Source organism: Uranotaenia lowii, unplaced genomic scaffold (assembly GCF_029784155.1).
Source record: "Uranotaenia lowii strain MFRU-FL unplaced genomic scaffold, ASM2978415v1 HiC_scaffold_143, whole genome shotgun sequence".
Taxonomy (NCBI): domain Eukaryota; kingdom Metazoa; phylum Arthropoda; class Insecta; order Diptera; family Culicidae; genus Uranotaenia; species Uranotaenia lowii.
Window position 1 is genome coordinate 21,087 of NW_026597444.1, and position 24,792 is coordinate 45,878.

General features: G+C 32.8%; 1 protein-coding gene across 1 annotated transcript in view; it reads left to right on the plus strand.

Moving 5' to 3' along the window:
• Window positions 1-24,792, plus strand: part of LOC129759370 (protein sickie-like) — a 44,070-nt gene that overhangs the window by 13,922 nt on the left and 5,356 nt on the right. The window contains exon 4 of the mRNA XM_055756801.1: window positions 4,851-6,503. Coding sequence (XP_055612776.1) covers window positions 4,851-6,503 — 1,653 coding nt within the window. The remainder of the gene's footprint in view (window positions 1-4,850; window positions 6,504-24,792) is intronic.

Sequence of the window (24,792 nt, forward strand, 5' to 3'; positions counted from 1 at the left end):
TTTTTTTAATAATCGGAGAACCACTGTTTTTCATGATGTGAAATTTATTTAACCATTGCACAATGGGGAAAAAGTGTTCAAACTGCGAAGAAAAAAAAACAGATTTCAAGTTTCAATTTCATATTTATTTTTGTAAATTTATTTAAAATTATTCAAAATAAAACTCATTACTCTTAGATAGCAGATTGCTAAAAAAAATCATTAAAGGCAGCACAAATTATAATAATCCAGGAACATGGCTTCCAAAAACGAAATTATTATCAAAATTATTATTTTGTATCAACCAAAATGAAAACAAAAAGCAGAAATTAAATGTAAAAAAATTAAAACAACTAATACAAGTTTCATCAGAAATAAAAAGGATTTAAATCAAAATTCCCTAATTCAAAAAACCTACCCTAGGTTTGGTTCAAATATCTTATTTAAAATTGAACAGTTTTGATTAAATTTATCTTTGATAACTAACTAACAACCTGCATGAGAACAAATACAAATTTTTAATCTATTTACAACTCTTCAGCTAATGTCAAAAAATTAATTTTGTTGCCATGTACAATCGACTTTAGATTGGAAAGAATTTTCTATTCTTATGAAGTTCAGTAATCAAAATCATAGATGATTTTTTTTAAATTAAATTCTTACTGATATCAGAATAAAGTGCAAATAAGATTTATTTTCGGAATTTTTGATAATAACATTTATTATTTGAAATAAATCATATTCGTTCCAATCATCATTGAAACTAAACCTACTAACTGAAAAAAAAACCGATATTTTCATAAATTTGAATTGGAATTCAAAAACTCGAAAAAATTAAAAATTCCAAATTTGGTTAAACATTGAAAGTACGAACAAAACACAAATTTAGAAAACATTACAGATCAAAATTAAACATAGAAATTGTTATTTTCTTTAAATTATTTTTCTCACTTTTCAAAGCTGATTTTCAAAATCGTGATCGATTCGAAAAAGGAGGTTTAAAAATGTTAAAATAATTAAAACTTATTTATATTTTTAATCGCAGGCTTCTTCGATTAAGATTTTTTTTATACTTAAGCTGAATATTTAAAAATAAAAATGTCAATTTTATTTAAAACTTAAAAATTTGTAATATCAAAGTGGACTTTAAAATTTGAAATATTTATTTGAATTTTTATAAATTTGATTAAAAAAGATAAATTATTTACCTTTAAATTAGGAATTTTCTGAATACAATTATTATGTAAATTTTGAAACTTACTTATCAAATAAAAATCCATAAATGTGGACAAGAATCATAAATAAAAAGTTTGAGATTGAAATTGATTTTTGGACAAATGGTCTTTTTTCTGCACAATATTTTTCATGACATGCATCTTTCAATTAATCGAAGTGAATGTTGGGTTTCTCGAGTCTGCCATATGATTCTATTTTTAAACGATTGTTGTTTACGTGCAAAAAAAGAAATCGTTTAAAACAATCAAAACAACCGGGCAAAATTCATCGCTCATTTCGAGTAAAGTGGCCAACTTGGATTATAAATCGATCATTTCCAAGCAGGTAGACCATTCTGAGGTGAAACCAAGAAGCTAAAAGATTAGTTTTGGATTGCTTTGTTTTGGGTTCTAAGCCAATGTTTGCGTCGGGAAGCAATGTCCAAATCAATTTACCACCCAAAAGTGGTTTGGACAAAAAGCAGGAATGTCTAGAACCTATTTTTGACATGTTCAAAAATCGTCTTATTTCGAAAATATCGTTTAAAAAAAAATCCAGTGTTCAAAATTGTCGATACGTTAGATTAGGATTTCATAAATGAATTGTAAAGTTAAATCAGTTGATTGGTGATTTTGAACATGTGTACACTTCTTATGAAAATCTTCTTTTGAGGGCAAAACACCTTTTAAGTCCCTTAAAAATAAGATCTATTGCATTTTTTTCACTGCCACAGAAGCAAACCTTAATTTTATTACCAAGCAAAATCGTCACCCGTTGCAATGCATTTAAAGGAATTGCAATTCAAAATTTACTATAATAATTGGTAACCATTTGTCAATATCATATTTTATCGTAAAATGAAAAGCCCTGAGTTCAAACTGTAGGTCTTAGAGTGACATGGAATATAACTCCGCTGTAGGCGAGGAAATTTTTCTGATAATTATGTTTGCACCTATTTTAAGACACTTTTCTGGGTACAGTAATTTCCCACTACTTTGATAGTTTTATTTCATGAACAGAAAATTTGGTTTGAAAAAATCGCTATGAGGGGGTTAAACCCCTAAGCACCCTCCCTCCCCCTCTTGGTACAGCCTTACCTCAAATTCACAATATTTTTCTATTGATTATGATAAAAATAAGATCGAACTTGAAAATTTTGTAACAAATGAGACCTATCTTGTGTGATTTTTTCAGAAACATCGAATGAAGGCTGTTTGAACCACCGCACACAACCTTACCTGGACTTATGGCTGATTTACTCTCAACTTTCCAACTTTTTGCAACAATCCAGTAAAAAAGCTTGTTCGCACAGGAAAATTTCAGAACAAATAGAGAGATTTTTCTTGACAATGCGAATGAAGGCTATTTGACCAATGCACGCATAAAAAAATGGAGTAATGGCTGCTTTTAGCCTCAATTCGCCTTCATATGTGAATAAATTCATAAAAAAGCAGGTTTGGATTTGGAAATTTCGAACCAAATGAGATCTGGCTAGTGTGATTTTTTTCCAACAAATTGAATGAAGGCTGTTGGAGCCACCGTTCTCATCGGAAAGTGGAGTTATGGCGGTTTTACCCTCAGTTTGCCAACATTTTTAATATAGTTTAGAAAAAGCTTGCTCGGACTAAAAATATTTGTATCGAATAAGACCTATCTAGTGTGATTTTTTTCGAGAAATCGAATAATTAGTTTTTTTCAATCAGTGATTCTGAATAAAGATGTACCGTATAATCGGGCCGAATACTTTTTTATTTTTATTTTTTCGAATATTCATCGCACCAACAGTTGCGCCAAATGTTCGGCCGAAATTGTTGCAATTTTTTATAGAAATTTTAAAATAAAAAAATACTTTTTTTTTCGAAGTTTGAAGAAATCCAATTTAATCGAAAATATATACTTATTCCAGAAAAAACATATACCTACTATACAGAATTTTCCCTGATCCAAAAGCTAAATTTAACTAAAGTGTATTGGATAAAGGACAGAAAATTGAAAAAAAATGTGCTCACATCAAGACTGTATAAAGCCGTACCCACTTACCCCAAGTAGGGTTTATGGACAAAATTTTAGTTTTATGTGAACAAACTCTTTTTCTTCATTTTAAACCGCCTTTTCTGCTTCGAATGTAAGGATTGTTTCAATTTAGAGGTTTTCGTCAAAATCCAGCTAGTTTACGAAAAATTTGCAATTGAAAAAGATGCACATTAACTCGACCGTAGTTAAAAATATAAAATTAACAAAAAGTCGCTGTAAACATCCGCTATTGTCAGAATCGTAATTCTTTTACAGTTATTGGATAGATAACAAGTAAATTTAACATTCGCAATACAAGTTTGAAAACACAGTATTGTTTTGAATAGCCATCGTCCCCACTTACCCTGCGTCATCACTTACCCCGGTGAAACTTATCCTTTTTTTTATGAATAATCTTATTTGTTTAACATTTTCGACTCGAGTGACTTTTTAAAATTTCATAAAAATCCTGCGTATCAATCTAATGATTTGTCGTTGATTTGGTTAAATAACTGAAAAAATCCATTGAAAGATCATTCACCACTAAAAGAAAGTTTAATCGAATTTTCTTCATGTGGTTTCAAACATAAATGTTCGGAATTTTGTTTGGTTTTCTGTATTATAAAAAACGAACACAAACGAACACAAACACATACAGGATCTCAATGAAACTTAATGTTTCCTCGAAGAAATTCCTTTCACTTAACTCTAAGCGTACATCTTTCGAGGATATAATGGCTAGCATCTTACAAATGCTAAAACCACCAACCCACAGAAAGTGTACTATGTATGCCGTGACCGGGATTCGATCTCACGACCGTTTGCTTAGAAGACTGGAATGCTATCCTCTACGCCACGGGCTGCGGACCCGGAATTTCATGAGATCATGCGGGAAAAAATCTGGAAAAATGCGGAAGATCAAAAAATAATTTTGAGTGGCCACCCTGCTTATGTTATTCTTGTATTTTTTTTCGTTTTGTTTACAACTCGGTGAAATTTGCTTTGGAATATGAACTTTTATTCCATTTATATATATTTAGAGCAAAGCTATTTAAAAATCAAGTTAAAACATGTTTAAGTTGCCTTATAAGCGTTCAAATGATAAACATGTTTTTTGGAACGATTGATGTGTTATGTTATAAAGCAACTTTCAAACATTCCATTCAAAACCACCAGTCTTCCGAAAAAAGGTGATCCAGAAAGTCGTGTCTAAAATGATTGAAATAATCATAATATGAAGGCTCAAACTTGAGGCAAAATATTTCCAACTTTTTATTGGCATGAAATGAACAAACGTTGATTTCGAACTTCTGGTTCTGATGGCATTCTTAGAGCATTGAAAAGGAAACAAATCAAGAAACATACAATTTACCAAATAAAGGCAGCAGCCACAACTCATTGACCAGACCAATAAATCACCCCATCTGTCCGAGTCAAGCTTTTCCCCTTTCCGATTTCAAGGTTCACAATATGTGTTTTGATAAACGATAGACGAGTTGCAGCGAAATATGGCTCCTTCTTCCAGAATGTGCTTTTCAAATTATAAACCAAAACATTTCCTTTCTAACGATCTCGAACCTCCAAGGCCAACTCTGTTTGTGAACTGATGAATGTGTTTTTTTTTTTGCTTTTCTCGATTTCAGTCTTCGTCAGCCACAGGCCACTACGATTGGCAAAATCCCGTCCAGTCCGTACTCGGTGACGACTAGCAGCAGCAACAACAATAACAATCACAACAACAATAATGTCACGCTGATTCCGAATGGGAATGTTGTTGGCTCCGGGATTCCGAATTCGAATGGCGGTGGTGGCCATCATCAGAAGCAGTCCATGCTGGACAAGTTGAAGCTGTTCAACAGCAGCAAGGAAAAACACCAGGACAAAACTGCCAAGTCAACCATTTCCAAGAGGACGAGTTCGAGCAGCGGATTTTCCTCAGCCCGGAGCGAGCGAAGTGATTCGAGCTTGAGTTTGAATGATGGCATTTCCCCGGGGATGGTCGTTTCAAGTGGGAAGATTAAGGAGTCTTCCCGAAAGAGTGAAGCATTGGTTGGGGTGAAGAGTTCTTCAAAGTCCTCGAAGGTTATTTCTTCCAAGTCCGGTGGAGGATCGGCAAAGATATCATCCAAGTTGGCCAAAAAGGACCAACAGCAGATCGAAACGCACATTCCGATTACGCCAAAGTCGCACAAAATTCCGACAGCCATGACGATATCGACGGGTAATGGTCCGGTCCCGAAGAACGACGCCAAGCTGAAACCGGCCCCTGTGGGAGGCGCCCATTCGCAATTGCAATCGGGTGGCAAAAAACTTGAGACCAAATCCGAAAGTAAAACTAGTTTGCTGTCGCAACAACAGCAACAGCTGCTGCAGCAACAGCAACAAATGCAGCCTCCAAAAACGATGATCGCCCAGCCAACCGTAGTAGGCACTGGGATTCCGAAACCGATGGCTGCTGTCAAGGGAACCAGCAAACCATCATCGCAACTTCTAGCCCAGCAACCCTCGAAGGAAGAACTATCCAAGATGGCCGTTGTAGGGCTTCAGCAACAACAGCACAATGGCCTGGTGTCCGCGGCCTCGACCAACAACATATCAAACAACAACGTGCTGGGAAGTCCCCTGAAGCAACAGCCGTTGTTGCCGAACTGCATGACCGATAGCATGCACTCGAACTCGACTCAGGGAGCCTCGATGGGTCAGCACTCGAACTCGAGCGAATCCGGAAGCAGTGTGATGGCCTATCGGCCGAGTGGTTCCGACAGTGGAAGTTCCGAACAGCAGCTATCATCGCCGCAGAAACCTGCCACTTCGTTTCTGTACAGTGACGTCAATTTGAACACTGCCAATAATCTTAACAATAACAATAACAACAACAAATTCAACACGGTTCCAACCAACAAAATCCTCAACACGGACACAATCTACGAACAGCAGCAGCAGCAGCAGGTGCAAAGTCAGGAGGACAAGCAAATGACAACGGTGGTCCCGATGAGGCCACTTCTCCGAGGGTACAACAGCCACGTGACGCTACCGACCCGGGGGAATAGAGGACACCACCACTATCTGGCGGCTGAGTATTGTGAGGACCTCGGAGGCCCCGGGGGAGGTTACTGTAGCGATGGGGATGCGTTGAGGAAAATTCACCCGGCCCGGTACTCGGACTCGATGGACAATGGGTATCTGTCGGAGGGCGGGGGCGGAGGAGGGGTCAGCACAGCGGGTTTGATCACCCGGCAACAGTACATCAGCGCCCTCAGGAACCGGACCCCGCTGCCTACTACGATCGAAGAACGGTGAGTACTTTTTGATTCCTCTGTGAGGCTTAGGGCATGTTGATCTGCAATTAATTTAGGGACTTAGCAGTATGATGAAATCCGTAAAAATTACTATCTAAGAATCGATGTCATTCGGACCTGTCAATCATGTTGACGCTAAGCCATCGTCTTCTTTCAACCGATCTCGGCCCCTAATTAATTCCTGGGCACGAACCTTCATCGCATTTGCACCCTTTGGCAAATAAATGACACAAAGAGAAAATACCACTCTGATTTGCACCCCTGCCTGACTCACCCTTTTTTCTTGTGATTCATTTGCTGAAGCATCATTCATTGATGAAGCCAGTCCTGCTCGATTCGCAAACACGAGAACACAATGAATTCGGTTGGAGGAATGCCCAGCCCATAATGTTGCAAAAGTGCCGATGCTTTGTCGCGCCACGTTATAAATGCAGCAATATTAAATAATAATAAAGATAAGCCGGTGGTGCGCTTGGCTCTTGCCTTGCATTCGAACATTGGCGCTCGTCGGCCACAAAGTGCCAAACACAGGCGTCATTTGACAGGCCATCCTTGTTCCTTGCTCTTCCTGCTGCTGTCACCTGTAGCGAATGGCGTTGTTTATTTAAGCAAAATCGCAGACAGAATTGTAGCAATTCCGATGATGTTGGTTTTGTTGCTGTAGCTTTACCCTGCGGTGTGTGGGACTGATATGCAAACATAAATTAAACGCCTGTCAATACAGGAACGAACGTTCCATTTCTTGACAGTGGGAATCTCGTACCCAAGTTTTGTGATAAGTCAGTAACCTCGTGTTTGGTCCTTGTTCGCTTAGTCACTTGGAAGCTCATATAAAACAAAACTAAATAACCTCAGTGGTGCCCAAAGGATCTAATCTGAAGAAGTTCTGTTTCAAATATACACAAGCATCGTAATAGATGTTGATTTCACAAAATTTCAAAAATTTACCAATAAAAGATACTTTAATATCTAATGAAAAACCGTTCATTTTAAAAGAGTGGAGGAAGTGCTGCACACGGGCCTTCTCCTCCAATTTGATCTCATTGAACTATATCAAAATAAGAGAAGACATTAAACTTTTTTAGCCCATTTTTTATATGAACTTATTTCGCCATCCTTTGACACAACTTCAATCTACGAATGTACAGGGTGTTCAATAAGTTCGAATACACTTTTTAATCAAATGGTGTGGTAAAGCCGTAGCATATACATCTAACTTTTTTAAGAGTAATTTTGTCCTTTTATCAGACAAACTATTCCTGGTGTCGATGAATTAATTTCCATTAAGTGTTTGTTTTTTTACCAGCCTTTTCACACCACAAGTACTGGTACAGGCAAAAACTCTAATTTATTGACCACAATAAATAGTTTACAAATCACCTAATCTGTCTTTTTTGGTCAAATTCTCATGATCATTGATGATGTCGAGAGCAAACAAGTACAGAATTGCGAAACTTGTTTCATTTTAAATCACACCAATCTTCCAATTTGATCTCATTGAACTTAATCAAAATTAGAGAAGACATTAAAACTTTTTAGCCCATTTTTATTAAAACTTATTTCGTTACCCTTTGATACAACTTCAATTTACGAATCTATAACTTTCTCGCGAAAAATCTTGATGTAACGATGATTTTCCAGAAAGGAAAAAAAAATTCGACCTTTGAGCTCATTGGAAAATCTCTCACCACAGACAAACAGACAGGACACTTGGAAGAAAATTCGTATGATTCCATCTGTTGTTGACATTGCCTACCAATCAAAAAGAATTCCATAAAATGATCTAGGATGCCGATGATATTATGATGCCACGAAAAGTGTAAACAAAATTGTTTCGGTTTTTACAGAGCTGAGCATTTTAATTTTAATTTTTTTCACATGAAATATGGCAAATTATAATGAATCAATTCGAAGATAAGGAGTCCTTATCAAATTACAATGAATCAATCCTAAGAATCAAGGAATTGAAAAAGAAATAAAGTCATGTTGCATCAGAACTTCTCGAACCAGTTTTCTTTGTTTGTGAGTTCTTATTTGAAACGGCTCATAACAATTGTTTTTTTTTATTTAAATTCCCAGACACTTTTGTACATCAATGAAAAATAACATTTTGGTGGGGGATTCTTCCTGCTTTACTTAACACAGTAATGTGATTATTAACTAAAGTTAACCCTAAGAAATCCGTTCCTAAAATAAATTAGTTTAAGCCGCCAGTCAGATATTTCTTAACACTTTGTTTCTACTGTACAAAGCTGCTTCTATTGAAATTTTGACGCGAAGGAGATTCCAAGAATTGAGCTGGGGTTTTCCTCTTGTAAAAACACCACAGAGCATTTCAACTCTTCAGATGATTCCTGGCTCAAATATAATAAAAATCGTGAAAATTATTCTCGAAAGATAGAATATATATGTACTCACCCTTTTGTGACCAGGAAATTAAGCCGAAACTACAGCTCTATGCAATAATCTTCAACTCATTTTCATGGATTCTATTTGTAAAAGTATCTGATTGTCATGAAAGAATAAACAAATACAATCGGCTGCTGTGATCGAAAATGAGACATTTTTTTTTTCAATCTGTTGGCGACATTGCCTAGCTCAGTGGTTTGAGGTCATGGTTTTGCGAAGAATGAAATGGGAGTGCCTTGTTTGTTTGTCTGTGCTCTCATTATAAATGCCATTTTTTATATGAAAATATACTCTCGTAGTTGAAAAGCAGAAAATTTTAAGAAATGTTTCAATTATGTATCTATTTACTCAGATCTTCTTCATATCTGCGCAAGATTACCACAACGAAATTTCATGATTTGATTTTGCAACTAAGTTTATTTAACTACGTTAAACAAAACAAAAATTGCTATAAATTCAAAATTGATTTGAAAACTCTAATATTTTTTTTTTAATTGCTCTGGCACATTTTTCTGCAATTCTGAAATCACTTCTCATTGTAAATTGTCGTCGAAAAATTTCATTTCTAAATCTGGATTGATATCTGAAATAAAATAATGATAAATAATATTAATAATGAGACTGAAATTCATTGATTTACTGTTGTATTTCAATTTCTCATTCTAGATTTTTAACTTTAAAAAAATTATACGAATTAAATGAAATTTTAACCCTTCCTTCCCAAATTGCAACAAAAAATCTATGAATAGTTTTTTTTTTAAATTTTACAACGATTTTGAAGTAACATCAAACTTAAAAAACTGAATATTTTGTTTATCATTTTAGAGTTTTGGAGATATGGCGAATAGAAATGTTTTGGCCAGTTTTGGGTAAATTGGATCATCTTTGATAACTGATAAGCAAAAAAAAATCTTCGTGAAAACTGAATGCTGATTTTAAATCAATTTACTATCTCTCATTCAATCAAGGATTTAGATTTGTCGAGATAATTTTGTGTCAGAGATACAACTGTTTTATAAAAAAAAAAAATTCTGCTATTTTTCAATTTTAAATAGATTAGGTTAAAACTTTTTCTGACATCCTTTAAAAAAGCCTATGAGTATTTGATATTGAAGATATTTATTTATTCAACGTCTTGGTTAAAAATTGCGAAATAATTTGAATTATCGATCAAAATATCAGATTTGGAAAAAAAAATCACAAGAAAAAAACTTCGATAATTTTTTTTCTCAGAAGTCAAAACCACTCGTGATCTTCAGAATAGTTGATTATTGAGTCTAAAAAATTATTTTCGAATCATTTGTGATGTTCCACAGTTTTTTCCAGAAAAGTGCTTAAATTTATTTAATGAATTCCTTCCCAACAAACATTTTTGTAGTCTTTATTCTTATGCTGTTTTGACATACAGTTGCGTTCAATAAAGAATGAAATCGTGTGAAGCTGCGCACCCACTTCCATTTTTGACAAGCTGCCATTTCTTTTTCGGTTGATTTTTTTTCGTGACATTTTCACACAATATAGTTCAACTATCTAACTAACACTCTACAAAATTTGAAGTCATTACAATGACTGGAAACAAAGATACAGCTATTCCCGTAAAAAAGGGAAATTTGGAATTGCTTCACTAAATTTGCTGTATTTTTGACAACTTTCATTGAAAAAACTTGAAATTTGGTACAAAGATGTGAAAATGTTTGATCTAATACCAGGCCGAGTTTCGTCAAAATCGATGAACGTGATAAAAAATGGGGTCTGGTAGAAAATTAGGTTCATTATCGCCCAGCACACGATTTCATTCTTTTTAGGACGTATGTTTGTATGGAAAACTAGTGAACCTACATATAAGAGAAGCGACGTCTGATACACAAAATTCCAATCGATACAAAAGAACTGTCAAAATCGATACCAATCGATCCGAGCATTTGTCGCAGATCTTTTACCTTTCTTATTGAAAACTATACCAAGGAAGGTATTGTGATTGTTGTAATAGTTCAAACAGATAATTTTAAACTGGTCATATGAATTGCAATTGCAATTTTTTTCAATGCTTTGGTGAATCGTGTTCCTAGTTAGAAAACTATCTGATTGTTAACAAAATTCAAGTCATTCATACCGTTTCATACCGATCCTTTGGGCATCGAGTTCAATGTTGTTTTGTTGGATTGAAGAAGCGTTCACTTTAGAGGTTGAGCACTGAGCCAGAAAACAGTGCTGAGGATTTTTTTGTTCAAGATTTTGGCGATATTGCCACATAACTTAATTTTAAAAGGGGTCAGATGTCGCTTCTCTTATATGAAGGTTCACTATGGAAAACATCGTAATGCATGTATTCTTTGTTTTTTCTTGTACAAAATTAAAATTCAGCACAAAGAATGTTGTAAATTTATAGGAACTTCATTCCTGCTTTGGAATTGAGTTAATCTTTATTCGCTTTCTTTGTCAAGTGCCTAAATAACTACTTATTACATAAGTGATAGCTATTTGAAAAGTAAATTGTGACTGAAGTGTTATCTTCTCTTATTAGTCTGCTCATTTTCTTGTGATATTCTGAGCTAACCACTAAGAATATCTGGCAACACTGGGGAGTAACCACGAACCTAAATTGAGTTGTTTGACTTCACAGTGTGATGATGTAAACATTTGTACCGTGCTTACCATCATCAGCTGTCATCAGAGACGCCAATGTGCCTGATTTTTCAGGATTGCTTGATCTTTGAGGCTTTGCCTGACAAACTTGATAAGCCATTGGATTTCCCTGATTTAAAAAAAATAAGCCTGATTTTGCCTGATTTTAGCGAATGTTATGAAAACTAAGTAAAAAGGAACTGCATTTGATACCACTGACTGCTAAGTAAAAAAATGGATCGACGACCAAAAAAAGAGGTCATCATTTTGAGCAGAATTTCCGTTACTTGGACGTAGCCTGATTTTTATTTCAACCGCCCCTGATTTTAAAAAAAAGTGTTGCAACCCTGGCTGTCATTATCAATCAACACCGCTATTTTTATCAATAGCGAATTGGATAAAAACAATCTAACCATAACAATGTGTTGGTTCTGGAGGAACGGCAGATGTCCTCTGCTGAAGTGCAGGAATGTTCCGAACCTTTCCGAAACCGTTAGTATCAACAGAAATGTTACAATGATATGGAAAATAAAGGTTTTTATCAATACTGATGTTATGAAATCGCTTGGTACATCTTTGTACCTGAAAATGATCACATTTTCATATGTGATGAAAGGAATTAGAGAAACATGAACTATCAAAGAACGAAAGAACATAAGCCGTAAATATCATGAAAATTTCGAACATCAACATCAGTATTGATTTCAACAGAGCAACACCTCCCTGTGTAACTGGTCTGCTCGGAACCTTGAGCGGCACTGATTGCTTCTTCATCTGACCGTAAGTTGCGGCAAAACCCGAAGCAATCGACCATGTGCTCGCTCGGCTAAAATCCCGAGTCGATGGGTGGGGTTAGAGAAACAAGAGAGATCAATAGAGGGAAAAGATCACATGCGGGATATACATGGTGTTTCGATAGAAGGTCCAGCAGTTGATCGGCAGAGCTCGATTGCTCGTGTTCGCCGGTTCCATCACGTTCACCGTGGTGGAATTGGCTAACGCGCCGTTGTACCGAAGCGGAGATTGCAGGTTCAAGTCCTGTCGGTGAGCCGTTGTATCTTTTTCGAAATTTTCATGATATTTACGGCTTATGTTCTTTCGTTCTTTGATAGTTCATGTTTCTCTAATTCCTTTCATCACATATGAAAATGTGATCATTTTCAGGTACAAAGATGTACCAAGCGATTTCATAACATCAGTATTGATTTCAACAGAGCAACACCTCCCTGTGTAACTGGTCTGCTCGGAACCTTGAGCGGCACTGATTGCTTCTTCATCTGACCGTAAGTTGCGGCAAAACCCGAAGCAATCGACCATGTGCTCGCTCGGCTAAAATCCCGAGTCGATGGGTGGGGTTAGAGAAACAAGAGAGATCAATAGAGGGAAAAGATCACATGCGGGATATACATGGTGTTTCGATAGAAGGTCCAGCAGTTGATCGGCAGAGCTCGATTGCTCGTGTTCGCCGGTTCCATCACGTTCACCGTGGTGGAATTGGCTAACGCGCCGTTGTACCGAAGCGGAGATTGCAGGTTCAAGTCCTGTCGGTGAGCCGTTGTATCTTTTTCGAAATTTTCATGATATTTACGGCTTATGTTCTTTCGTTCTTTGATAGTTCATGTTTCTCTAATTCCTTTCATCACATATGAAAAAAAAAAAAAAAAAAAAAAAAAAAAAAAAGGTTTTTAATAAAATCAAATCAAAAGTCAACTTTCTCGATGGCTGCGAGAATTTATGAATTCTGAGGAAAGTTTACATAAGTTTTTATTTAGATTTTTTTCCGTTCTACGGAAATCTAAAGAAATTTCAAAGAAAATTGAAAGAAAGGCGTTAAAAAATTGATACCTTCACCAACAATTCACAAACTTCAAAACGCTTTTTTATGATGTCAGAAATAGTTACACATTTTTTTTAAGTTGTTGGATTACATTTGTTTTGTAAGGTTTATCTGATATTAGAAAATATAAACAATATGGAAAATAGCGAAAAGATTTCAAATCATTTTTTAGTTCATGGGTAGGTTAATAAGTTTATCAGCAATTAATGACTGATTTCAGTTAAAAAAAGTGGTAAATTTTAATATTTTCACTTGCCATAGCACCAATATTTGACAAAATGTTGTATTTTTTGACGCTAAATATTTCTGAATCATTTATTGATACATATGCACTTAAAATGTTTATGTCAATACTAGTCTTTAATGCAACTGAAATCTTCACCTTTTTTTTATGAAATCTGAAACTGGATTATAATTTTTAATTTTAATTATCCCTGTGTGCATAACCTGTTAACAAAATTGACGATATTATTAGTGTGAATCTTGAAATCCAGCCAAGTTAGTCGAAAATCACTCCAAGATTATTAGAGCCATTGCCGTCAAATTAGTCGGATGATAACGGGATAGTTTGTATTTTGAATTCTGTAACTGAATTTAAACGTCTATCGCCATTGGACTGAGTCGATTTGAGGTACTTTTGAAATTCTTAAACCCTGGGGTGTAAAAAGCTTCATTTTGGTTCAAAACTCACCATGATTTTTTGCAGAATTTTTAAGTAACGTTTACATGAGTAAATTTGAACTTTTAGGTTTGTATGGGAAAATTGAATATTTTGTACTGAAAAATCAACATCATCTTTGTTTCTTCTTTGGAACCGAGCCTGCTTATGGTTTTTGTGCCAATTTCAAAATTCGCCATTGGAAATTTTTCGCTGAACAACTTTTTTGAAGACCGTAACTTTGTAACTTATTAGACAAAAAAGTTATTGGCTGTTTAACAGGGTATGTCTTTTCGCATTGTTAAACAATTGTTAAACAATTGACATCACTTCTTGTGCCTCGCAAAGCATTGCATGAAAAGTGTTCACGCAATACTGCGCTAGGCACCCAGCAGTGATGTCAATTGATTTTATTGTTTATCAATTCCAAAAGACATACCCCTGTTAAACAGCAAATACTTTTTGTTCCTTATTTTTCAGTACAAAATGTTCAATTTTCCCATAAAAACCTAAAAGCTTAAATTTAGTCATGTAAACGTTACTTAAAAGTTCATCTTAAAATCATGCATGAGTTTTCAACCAAAGCGAAGCTTTTGTTGACCCCAGGGTTTGAGAAATTCAAAAATGACTCCAAATCGACTCAGTCTTATCGCCATAGCACTACTACATTTTACATTTGATTTCATTTTCGCAATAGCTGTATTTTTTTCATTTGGATGATCGTTATATCACTTATCACTTATCGTACTTCCATAGCCAGAACTTATGTCTGAGTCCCAAAGAATAATAAGCGTGTATTATTATTCTTCTTGTCTTTGTTCATGTTTTTGATCATTTTAACATAAAAAACATCAAAATGATCAAAAACATAAAATGGTTGGGCCTACCATGGAGCAGAGAACGCAAAGACATCTGGAACACAGGAACAGGAAGAAACGTGGACCACCAGTACCATACGTTTCTAAGGGGATCGTTGGAAGCATGCTAAGAAATATGCTCCGTGATGAAAATAACATGCTAAATGTTAAGTAACTTCACCATTCACTAGAGCCATTCTTCATCGGCTGGAAATGATTTATTTGGTACACAGAAATCACAAAACTTAAGACTAAAAATTCTTTTAAAAATTTGATATATTCGATGAAAGTTTTTTTTTTAACACGTTGACGGACAGTAGAAACAAGTGAAATTCGAAAATTGACACTATAAAGTGGAAAGCGATTTTTCGGCTCTAAAACATGCATTCTTGAATTGCGACGAATCAGAGGGATACGACGGAGGAGGGTACACCTTCCCTACTATTTTTTTTTCGAAAACATGACACTAGGCTTCTACTTGTACGCTGGTAAATGCACAAATGCATAGTGAACTTGAACTTGACGGCTATAGACGCAACTGTCCGTCAACGTGTTAAATTTACTTGTATTTTTCTGCGTTGAACTGTTTTGGATTTCAGTGTACAATCATTTCTGGTCTTAGACCAAGGATAAAGCGCCTTTACTCGCTCTTGAAAATAAAAAAGAAACGGAAACATTAATAGAACATTAAACCTATCGAGGTCTGTTAAGAGCTCGAAAGGTTTTTCAATTATTTTACCCTTTTAAGAGAATTTGATAGTGAGATAACTTCAAAACCTCTCTGCAAATAATGAACTTTCAGTTTTAAAACTAGGTGATTGTATTCAGTTTACTTATTAAAAATGTAAATCTTATATGATTAAAAACATTATAAAAATGCAAACATTTAAAAACCATCAACTAGTGCATAAGTGAAAAAAATATAAAGGCGAAAGATTGGAATTGGCTCACCGGGTTTTGGCTGTCGTTGGGAATCACTATCATCATTAGTGATGATACTGCGGTACTGCTTCGCCCGGAGGTATATTCAAAAAATATCAAAAACTAACCCCATTCCTTCCAGAAAACACGTTTTCTCACTTTTTTTCGTCCTAAATAGTTAACCGATTTACATAATCGCAGTAATCCGCGGTATGCAACAAGACAACTTCAAGACGTTTGCTCAATGAAAACTAAATCACAAATAATTCCCGCTTTCACGTCTCTTTTAAAATGAATTTTTCAGCTGCTCTCAAAATATAAATTGCCCAACACGCACTTTCATTCTCAGTTTTAAACTTTTCAACTTTGGACATTGTGATTTAGAAAATATTTAAACGAAAATCCCACAACCTATTCATTTTTCCTCGGTCTCGTCTTGCGGTTTCACAAACACTTTTGAATGCGCTATTGAATCACTTCCAACCAAAACTAAGACGACCCATCCACGAGTCATCTTTTTATTAGCTTCTGTTGAAATTTTTCACTATTTCACATATTTCACTATTTCAAATAATTCAACAAACACGATTTTTACAGACGGGGGAAAAACGCGTGCGCTGCAATTTCGAAATCTCGCAAGATCCGTCCAACACAACAAAACACCAATCGCATTTCTATGCAAGTAATTTGGATGCATTTCAATCAATTTTTAACCGTATCGATCGCTAAAGAAGTCCCGAAATAGAAAAAATTAACAGTATTTTTCAATTCGCGAGAAAACAAACGAGAAAAACGCGACGGCGAAAAAAAACACTTCCGTTCTCGAGCACGGCTTGCTGCCCATTTGGATGATCGTTATATAAGAAAAATAAACTTTTTTTAATGATTTTGCATTAGATTCGATGATCTGTTAATTTCTTATTTGGGTCACTTTCGATATTTAATTTTTTTTTGTTAAATAATTTCATTAGATATGTCAAGTTTTTTCATTCGACAGTTTTTTTTTTCTTAATTACTTAGCATGAAGTTTCCGGTATGATTCACGTTCCCTCTGCAGAGAAATAATTGTTTAATGTACTCATTAGTATTCATATCAGCGATGTCTCTCTTCAGGGATTAGAAATGTGTACATATTTCAAAACGCCTTAATCCCTGCCATTTTCCACATCGATGAAAACCATGTCCCAAAAACTAAATTCCTCATGACCTCTACCGTTTTCTTCCAGAACCGTCAAATCTTATTTCGGGACGTAAATGAGGATTCTTTTTTCCTACAAAATTTCTAACCGAAAATTTCTCCTCAACATCCTTGTCAAGGCAAGCACTGAATCTGAAATCCTCCCGAGAACGATGAAGCTAAGGAAGCGGGAGGAATTGTAGATGCAAATCCTTTTCCCCACCCAGCTGCGATTTTCTCTTTTTAACTTACTTAGTCCCAAAATTCACAATTTAATTCAGAACAGTCCCACCGAAAAAAAGGGAGCGCCTCATAACTCATAATTATGCTCTCTATTCATTTGATCCGTTTTTACAACGACGACGACGACGAGACGCCCGAATCCCTTCAATAAATGGTGTCAAGCGGCTCGGTCCCTTCTTTCTTCCTGTCGGCGGAGGAAGTTCCAACTAGAAAATGGAACTGCGGAGTTTTTGCTGCTTTTATTGAACTTCCTCCTCCTCGCAGCTCTTATGAGAGCGGAGTAAATGTGAGGGAAAATAATCGAACCATCAAATAATGGTTGAAAATAACTCATGGCTAACGAGTGCGTCACATTTGAAGCAGCGTCTCATAGCAACCGGATATCGTCTGCCTGCCGAGCGTGTCACAATAGAGGTGATAGGATCGCCAATTGTACGGCTTATTCTTTGAGATAAATCTGAAAATGTAATGATTTTTTTTTTCGGCATAGGATTTTATAAATTTTAATCATTTATCCTCAATCTCATTAGCTGGGTTATAGAAAAAAAAATCTTTTTATTATAACAAAAAAATTAAAATGGCAGCCCTGGCCTGTGCTAAGCAACGGCAAAGCTTCCATCCTACAATTTTTGCCTGTTTGTAAAAATGCTTTTCCATAAAGAATTTAGGGAGATGGGATGGCACCATCTCTGCGCTAGGAGACGATGGAAGTTTGCAACAATGACAGTGCTTAAATTGTGTAGAATGCAATCCATTCGATGCTACTTCCTCTTTTTTCGTCATGTAACCTTTTCAAGCGAGATTGAGGGACAAAATTCAGTAGAATGAGAAGGACGCCCTTACTTCTGGGGTTTCAACAAAGAATCTTGCAAGCAAAAGTGCTTTTTCTGGCTCGCCTTCTTCCTACTTGTCGATGATTGCGCTCTATATTTGGCTCCAGAGTGGGGAAGATATTTTCAGAAATCTTACGGTTTCTTGTGGGTGGTGGATGAGGAAATTAAATTACACATGCTTTTGCTCGAACTGCCATTGTTCGATGATAGACGATGCAATACCCAAATCTAATATTGATTATTAATGGTAGAAGAAAATGCAAACAAGAAAGGGATACAAAGTTGAATAAATCTGTGTGTAAAAGTTGTCAAAATTGTCAAAATTGTCAAAATTGTCAAAATTGTCAAAATTGTCAAAATTGTCAAAATTGTCAAAATTGTCAAAATTGTCAAAATTGTCAAAATTGTCAAAATTGTCAAAATTGTCAAAATTGTCAAAATTGTCAAAATTGTCAAAATTGTCAAAATTGTCAAAATTGTCAAAATTGTCAAAATTGTTAAAATTGTCAAAATTGTCAAAATTGTCAAAATTGTCAAAATTAACAAAATTGTCAAAATTGTCAAATTGTCAAAATTGTCAAAATTGTCAAAATTGTCAAAATTGTCAAAATTGTGAAAATTGTCAAAATTGTCAAAATTGTCAAAATTGTCAAAATTGTCAAAATTGTCAAAATTGTCAAAATTGTCAAAATTGTCAAAATTGTCAAAATTGTCCAAATTGTCAAAATTGTCAAAATTGTCAAAATTGTCAAAATTGCCAAAATTGTCAAAATTGTCAAAACTGCAAAAATTGCCAAAATTGTTAAATTGTCAAAATTGTCATAATTGTCAAAATTGTCAAAATTGTCAAAATTGTCAAAATTGTCAAAATTGTCAAAATTGTCAAAATTGTCAAAATTGTCAAAATTGTCAAAATTGTCAAAATTGTCAAAATTGTCAAAATTGTCAAAATTGTCAAAATTGTCAAAATTGTCAAAATTTTCAAAATTGTCAAAATTGTCAAAATTGTCAAAATTGTCAAAATTGTCAAAATTGCCAAAATTGTAAAAATTGTCAAAATTGCCAAAATTGTCAAAATTGTCAAAATTGTCAAAATTGTCAAAATTGTTAAAATTGTCAAAATTGTCAAAATTGTCAAAATTGTCAAAATTGTCAAAATTGTCAAAATTGTCAAAATTGTCAAAATTGTCAAAATTGTCAAAATTGCCAAAATTGTAAAAATTGTCAAAATTGCCAAAATTGTCAAAATTGTCAAAATTGTCAAAATTGTCAAAATTGTTAAAATTGTCAAAATTGTCAAAATTGTCAAAATTGTCAAAATTGTCAAAATTGTCAAAATTGTCAAAATTGTCAAAATTGTCAAAATTGTCAAAATTGTCAAAATTGTCAAAATTGTCAAAATTGTCAAAATTGTCAAAATTGTCAAAATTGTCAAAATTATCAAAATTGTCAAAATTGTCAAAATTGTCAAAATTGTCAAAATTGTCAAAATTGTCAAAATTGTCAAAATTGTCAAAATTGTCAAAATTGTCAAAATTGTCAAAATTGTCAAAATTGTCAAAATTGTCAAAATTGTCAAAATTGTCAAAATTGTCAAAATTGTCAAAATTGTCAAAATTGTCAAAATTGTCAAAATTGTCAAAATTGTTAAAATTGTCAAAATTGTCAAAAGTGTCAAAATTTTCAAAATTGTCAAAATTGTAAAAATTGTCAAAATTGTCAAAATTGTCAAAATTGTTAAAATTGTCAAAATTGTCAAAAGTGTCAAAATTTTCAAAATTGTCAAAATTGTCAAAATTGTCAAAATTGTCAAAATTGTCAAAATTGTCAAAATTGTCAAAATTGTCAAAATTGTCAAAATTGTCAAAATTGTCAAAATTGTCAAAATTGTCAAAATTGTCAAAATTGTCAAAATTGTCAAAATTGTCAAAATTGTCAAAATTGTCAAAATTGTCAAAATTGTCAAAATTGTCAAAATTGTCAAAATTGTCAAAATTGTCAAAATTGTCAAAATTGTCAAAATTGTCAAAATTGTCAAAATTGTCAAAATTGTCAAAATTGTCAAAATTGTCAAAATTGTCAAAATTGTCATAATTGTCAAAATTGTCAAAATTGTCAAAATTGTCAAAATTGTCAAAATTGTCAAAATTGTCAAAATTGTCAAAATTGTCAAAATTGTCAAAATTATCAAAATTGTCAAAATTGTCAAAATTGTCAAAATTGTCAAAATTGTCAAAATTGTCAAAATTGTCAAAATTGTCAAAATTGTCAAAATTGTCAAAATTGTCAAAATTGTCAAAATTGTCAAAATTGTCAAAGTTGTCAAAATTGTCAAAATTGTCAAAATTGTCAAAATTTTCAAAATTTTCAAAATTTTCAAAACTTTCAAAATTGTCAAAATTGTCAAAATTGTCAAAATTTTCAAAATTGTCAAAATTGTCAAAATTGTCAAAATTGTCAAAATTGTCAAAACTGTCAAAATTGTCAAAATTGTCAAAATTGTCAAAATTGTCAAAATTGTCAAAATTGTCCAAATTGTCAAAATTGTCAAAATTGTCAAAATTGTCAAAATTTTCAAAATTGTCAAAATTGTCAAAATTGTCAAAATTCTCAAAATTGTCAAAATTGTTAAATTTGTTAAAATTGTCAAAGCTGTCTTAATTCTGAATTTAAAAATCAATTTATTTCTAGATCTTTTTTGAAATATTCAAATTGCTTCAAATAAAGACCATTTTTGATACACATTTGAAACAGTATTGGCCTTAAAACGAATCCTCTAGGGGTACGCCATAAGAATGTCAGGTTACTTGAACTTCCTAGCTTTCTTTCATTTTTGCATAATCTCTTTCTTTAGTCTGTTCTTGGTAGTGAACTGTCTATTTGACCCAAGTATGCATATTACTTCCATGCGTTTGACTCAAGAAGCACTCCAGCTAAAAAAAGCCAGATTACAACCATCGGAAAATCAAATTATCAGTTACCAATATTTTCTTCGACGTATGTAGGTACTTTCCCAAAAGTTCTTGGGAAAATGCACCATCAGTTGGGAAGCTCTTCCACGAAGGAAAAGCACAAAAACCTAAATAGAAAGCCGAAAGTCGAAGAAAACTTCGCAAGAGTGAATGATTCTGCTTCTTAGTACTTTCCCTCCAATTGGAGCAGGATTCTTGTTTCGAAACACAATTTACTGCGTTGAAGTGCAAAGTTCATGGCAAAGTGATTCTTTGGCATGCTTCTTTATGCTTATTTTTTCCACTTTTTTATTTTCTTTTCAATATTTCTTTGAGTGCACATTTTAAAGCACCAAGTCGTTCGTACATTTTCGTTAATCGTGTCGACTGACTGGTTGATAAATTATTCCTGTTTGCATTTTGCCTTCCTTCCGGATGCTTCTGGTGTTGCTTCAGAGGAAAATGTTCTGTAAACTTTTCCTGTCGCAGCTGTTTCCGATTTTGTTCCGCATCTGACAGTCCCAGAAAAGAATCCGGTGGAGTAGGACGAGGACATAGGAGGAAAAATTGATGGAATTTAATAAAAACGAGATTAAGCACACTTCCTCGTTAATTCGATAGAGTTGATGGAAGGGTTTTTTTCTCATGCACATTGTAGGTATGTGCTTCTAGTTTGCATAATATACTTTGTCGAGGTATGACGTACTTTTTGTGAAAATTTCCAATGAAGTATTCTCTTTGTTTTTTTTTCTTTTAGTGTCGACGCTTAAGTATTTTTTAAAGACATGTTCTGAAAAAGATCTCATTTTCTATATATTTAAATATAATGTTTTTTTTTCGCTTGAAACACTTTCCATAATACACAACTAATCATGCAAAAACTCCTTGTACGTAAAGAGCATTTTAATTTGATGCATGGAAAGCATTGTGTTGCATCTCACTGACAGCATTTCCCTTTGCAACGTAGCATCAAAGGACTTGTATCATCACGTTTGAAGGAAGTTGTTTATGTTAGCAGCGTTAAAGCTATCATGTTGGATGCGCAACAATCTTTATGTCATGTCACCAACTCAAGGTTTGTGTCTTGGGAGAAGTTCTCTTAATGCTCATGCAGACTGCTACACAAACGAGTATCATGAATGTTTTAAAGGGTAAACTATCATTCTTGTCATTTTTGTCATTTTTGTCATTTTTGTCATTTTTGTCATTTTTGTCATTTTTGTCATTTTTGTCATTTTTGTCATTTTTGCCATTTTTGTCATTTTTGTCATTTTTGTCATTTTTGTCATTTTTGTCATTTTTGTCATTTTTGTCATTTTTGTCATTTTTGTCATTTTTGTCATTTTTGTCATTTTTGTCATTTTTGTCATTTTTGTCATTTTTGTCATTTTTGTCATTTTTGTCATTTTTGTCATTTTTGTCATTTTTGTGTCAATTTTTGTCATTTTTGTCATTTTTGTCATTTTTGTCATTTTTGTCATTTTTGTCATTTTTGTCATTTTTGTCATTTTTGTCATTTTTGTCATTTTTGTCATTTTTGTCATTTTTGTCATTTTTGTCATTTTTGTCATTTTTGTCATTTTTGTCATTTTTGTCATTTTTGTCATTTTTGTCATTTTGTCTTTGTCATTTTTGTCATTTTTGTCATTTTTGTCATTTTTGTCATTTTGTCATTTTTGTCATTTTTGTCATTTTTGTCATTTTTGTCATTTTTGTCATTTTTGTCATTTTTGTCATTTTTGTCATTTTTGTCATTTTTGTCATTTTTGTCATTTTTGTCATTTTTGTCATTTTTGTCATTTTTGTCATTTTTGTCATTTTTGTCATTTTTGTCATTTTTGTCATTTTTGTCATTTTTGTCATTTTTGTCATTTTTGTCATTTTTGTCATTTTTGTCATTTTTGTCATTTTTGTCATTTTTGTCATTTTTGTCATTTTTGTCATTTTTGTCATTTTTGTCATTTTTGTCATTTTTGTCATTTTTGTCATTTTTGTCATTTTTGTCATTTTTGTCATTTTTGTCATTTTTGTCATTTTTGTCATTTTTGTCATTTTTGTCATTTTTGTCATTTTTGTCATTTTTGTCATTTTTGTCATTTTTGTCATTTTTGTCATTTTTGTCATTTTTGTCATTTTTGTCATTTTTGTCATTTTTGTCATTTTTGTCATTTTGTCATTTTTGTCATTTTTGTCATTTTGTCATTTTTGTCATTTTTGTCATTTTTGTCATTTTTGTCATTTTTGTCATTTTTGTCATTTTTGTCATTTTTGTCATTTTTGTCATTTTTGTCATTTTTGTCATTTTTGTCATTTTTGTCATTTTTGTCATTTTTGTCATTTTTGTCATTTTTGTCATTTTTGTCATTTTTGTCATTTTTGTCATTTTTGTCATTTTTGTCATTTTTGTCATTTTTGTCATTTTTGTCATTTTTGTCATTTTTGTCATTTTTGTCATTTTTGTCATTTTTGTCATTTTTGTCATTTTTGTCATTTTTGTCATTTTTGTCATTTTTGTCATTTTTGTCATTTTTGTCATTTTTGTCATTTTTGTCATTTTTGTCATTTTTGTCATTTTGTCATTTTTGTCATTTTTGTCATTTTTGTCATTTTTGTCATTTTTGTCATTTTTGTCATTTTTGTCATTTTTGTCATTTTTGTCATTTTTGTCATTTTTGTCATTTTTGTCATTTTTGTCATTTTTGTCATTTTTGTCATTTTTGTCATTTTTGTCATTTTTGTCATTTTTGTCATTTTTGTCATTTTTGTCATTTTTGTCATTTTGTCATTTTGTCATTTTTGTCATTTTTGTCATTTTTGTCATTTTTGTCATTTTTGTCATTTTTGTCATTTTTGTCATTTTTGTCATTTTTGTCATTTTTGTCATTTTTGTCATTTTTGTCATTTTTGTCATTTTTGTCATTTTTGTCATTTTTGTCATTTTTGTCATTTTTGTCATTTTGTCATTTTTGTCATTTTTGTCATTTTTGTCATTTTTGTCATTTTTGTCATTTTTGTCATTTTTGTCATTTTTGTCATTTTTGTCATTTTTGTCATTTTTGTCATTTTTGTCATTTTGTCATTTTTGTCATTTTTGTCATTTTTGTCATTTTTGTCATTTTTGTCATTTTTGTCATTTTTGTCATTTTTGTCATTTTTGTCATTTTTGTCATTTTTGTCATTTTTGTCATTTTTGTCATTTTGTCATTTTTGTCATTTTTGTCATTTTTGTCATTTTTGTCATTTTTGTCATTTTTGTCATTTTTGTCATTTTTTGTCATTTTTGTCATTTTTGTCATTTTGTCATTTTTGTCATTTTTGTCATTTTGTCATTTTTGTCATTTTTGTCATTTTTGTCATTTTGTCATTTTTGTCATTTTTGTCATTTTTGTCATTTTTGTCATTTTTGTCATTTTTGTCATTTTTGTCATTTTTGTCATTTTTGTCATTTTTGTCATTTTTGTCATTTTTGTCATTTTTGTCATTTTTGTCATTTTTGTCATTTTTGTCATTTTTGTCATTTTTGTCATTTTTGTCATTTTTGTCATTTTTGTCATTTTTGTCATTTTTGTCATTTTTGTCATTTTTGTCATTTTTGTCATTTTTGTCATTTTTGTCATTTTTGTCATTTTTGTCATTTTTGTCATTTTTGTCATTTTTGTCATTTTTGTCATTTTTGTCATTTTTGTCATTTTTGTCATTTTTGTCATTTTTGTCATTTTTGTCATTTTTTTGTCATTTTTGTCATTTTGTCATTTTTGTCATTTTTGTCATTTTA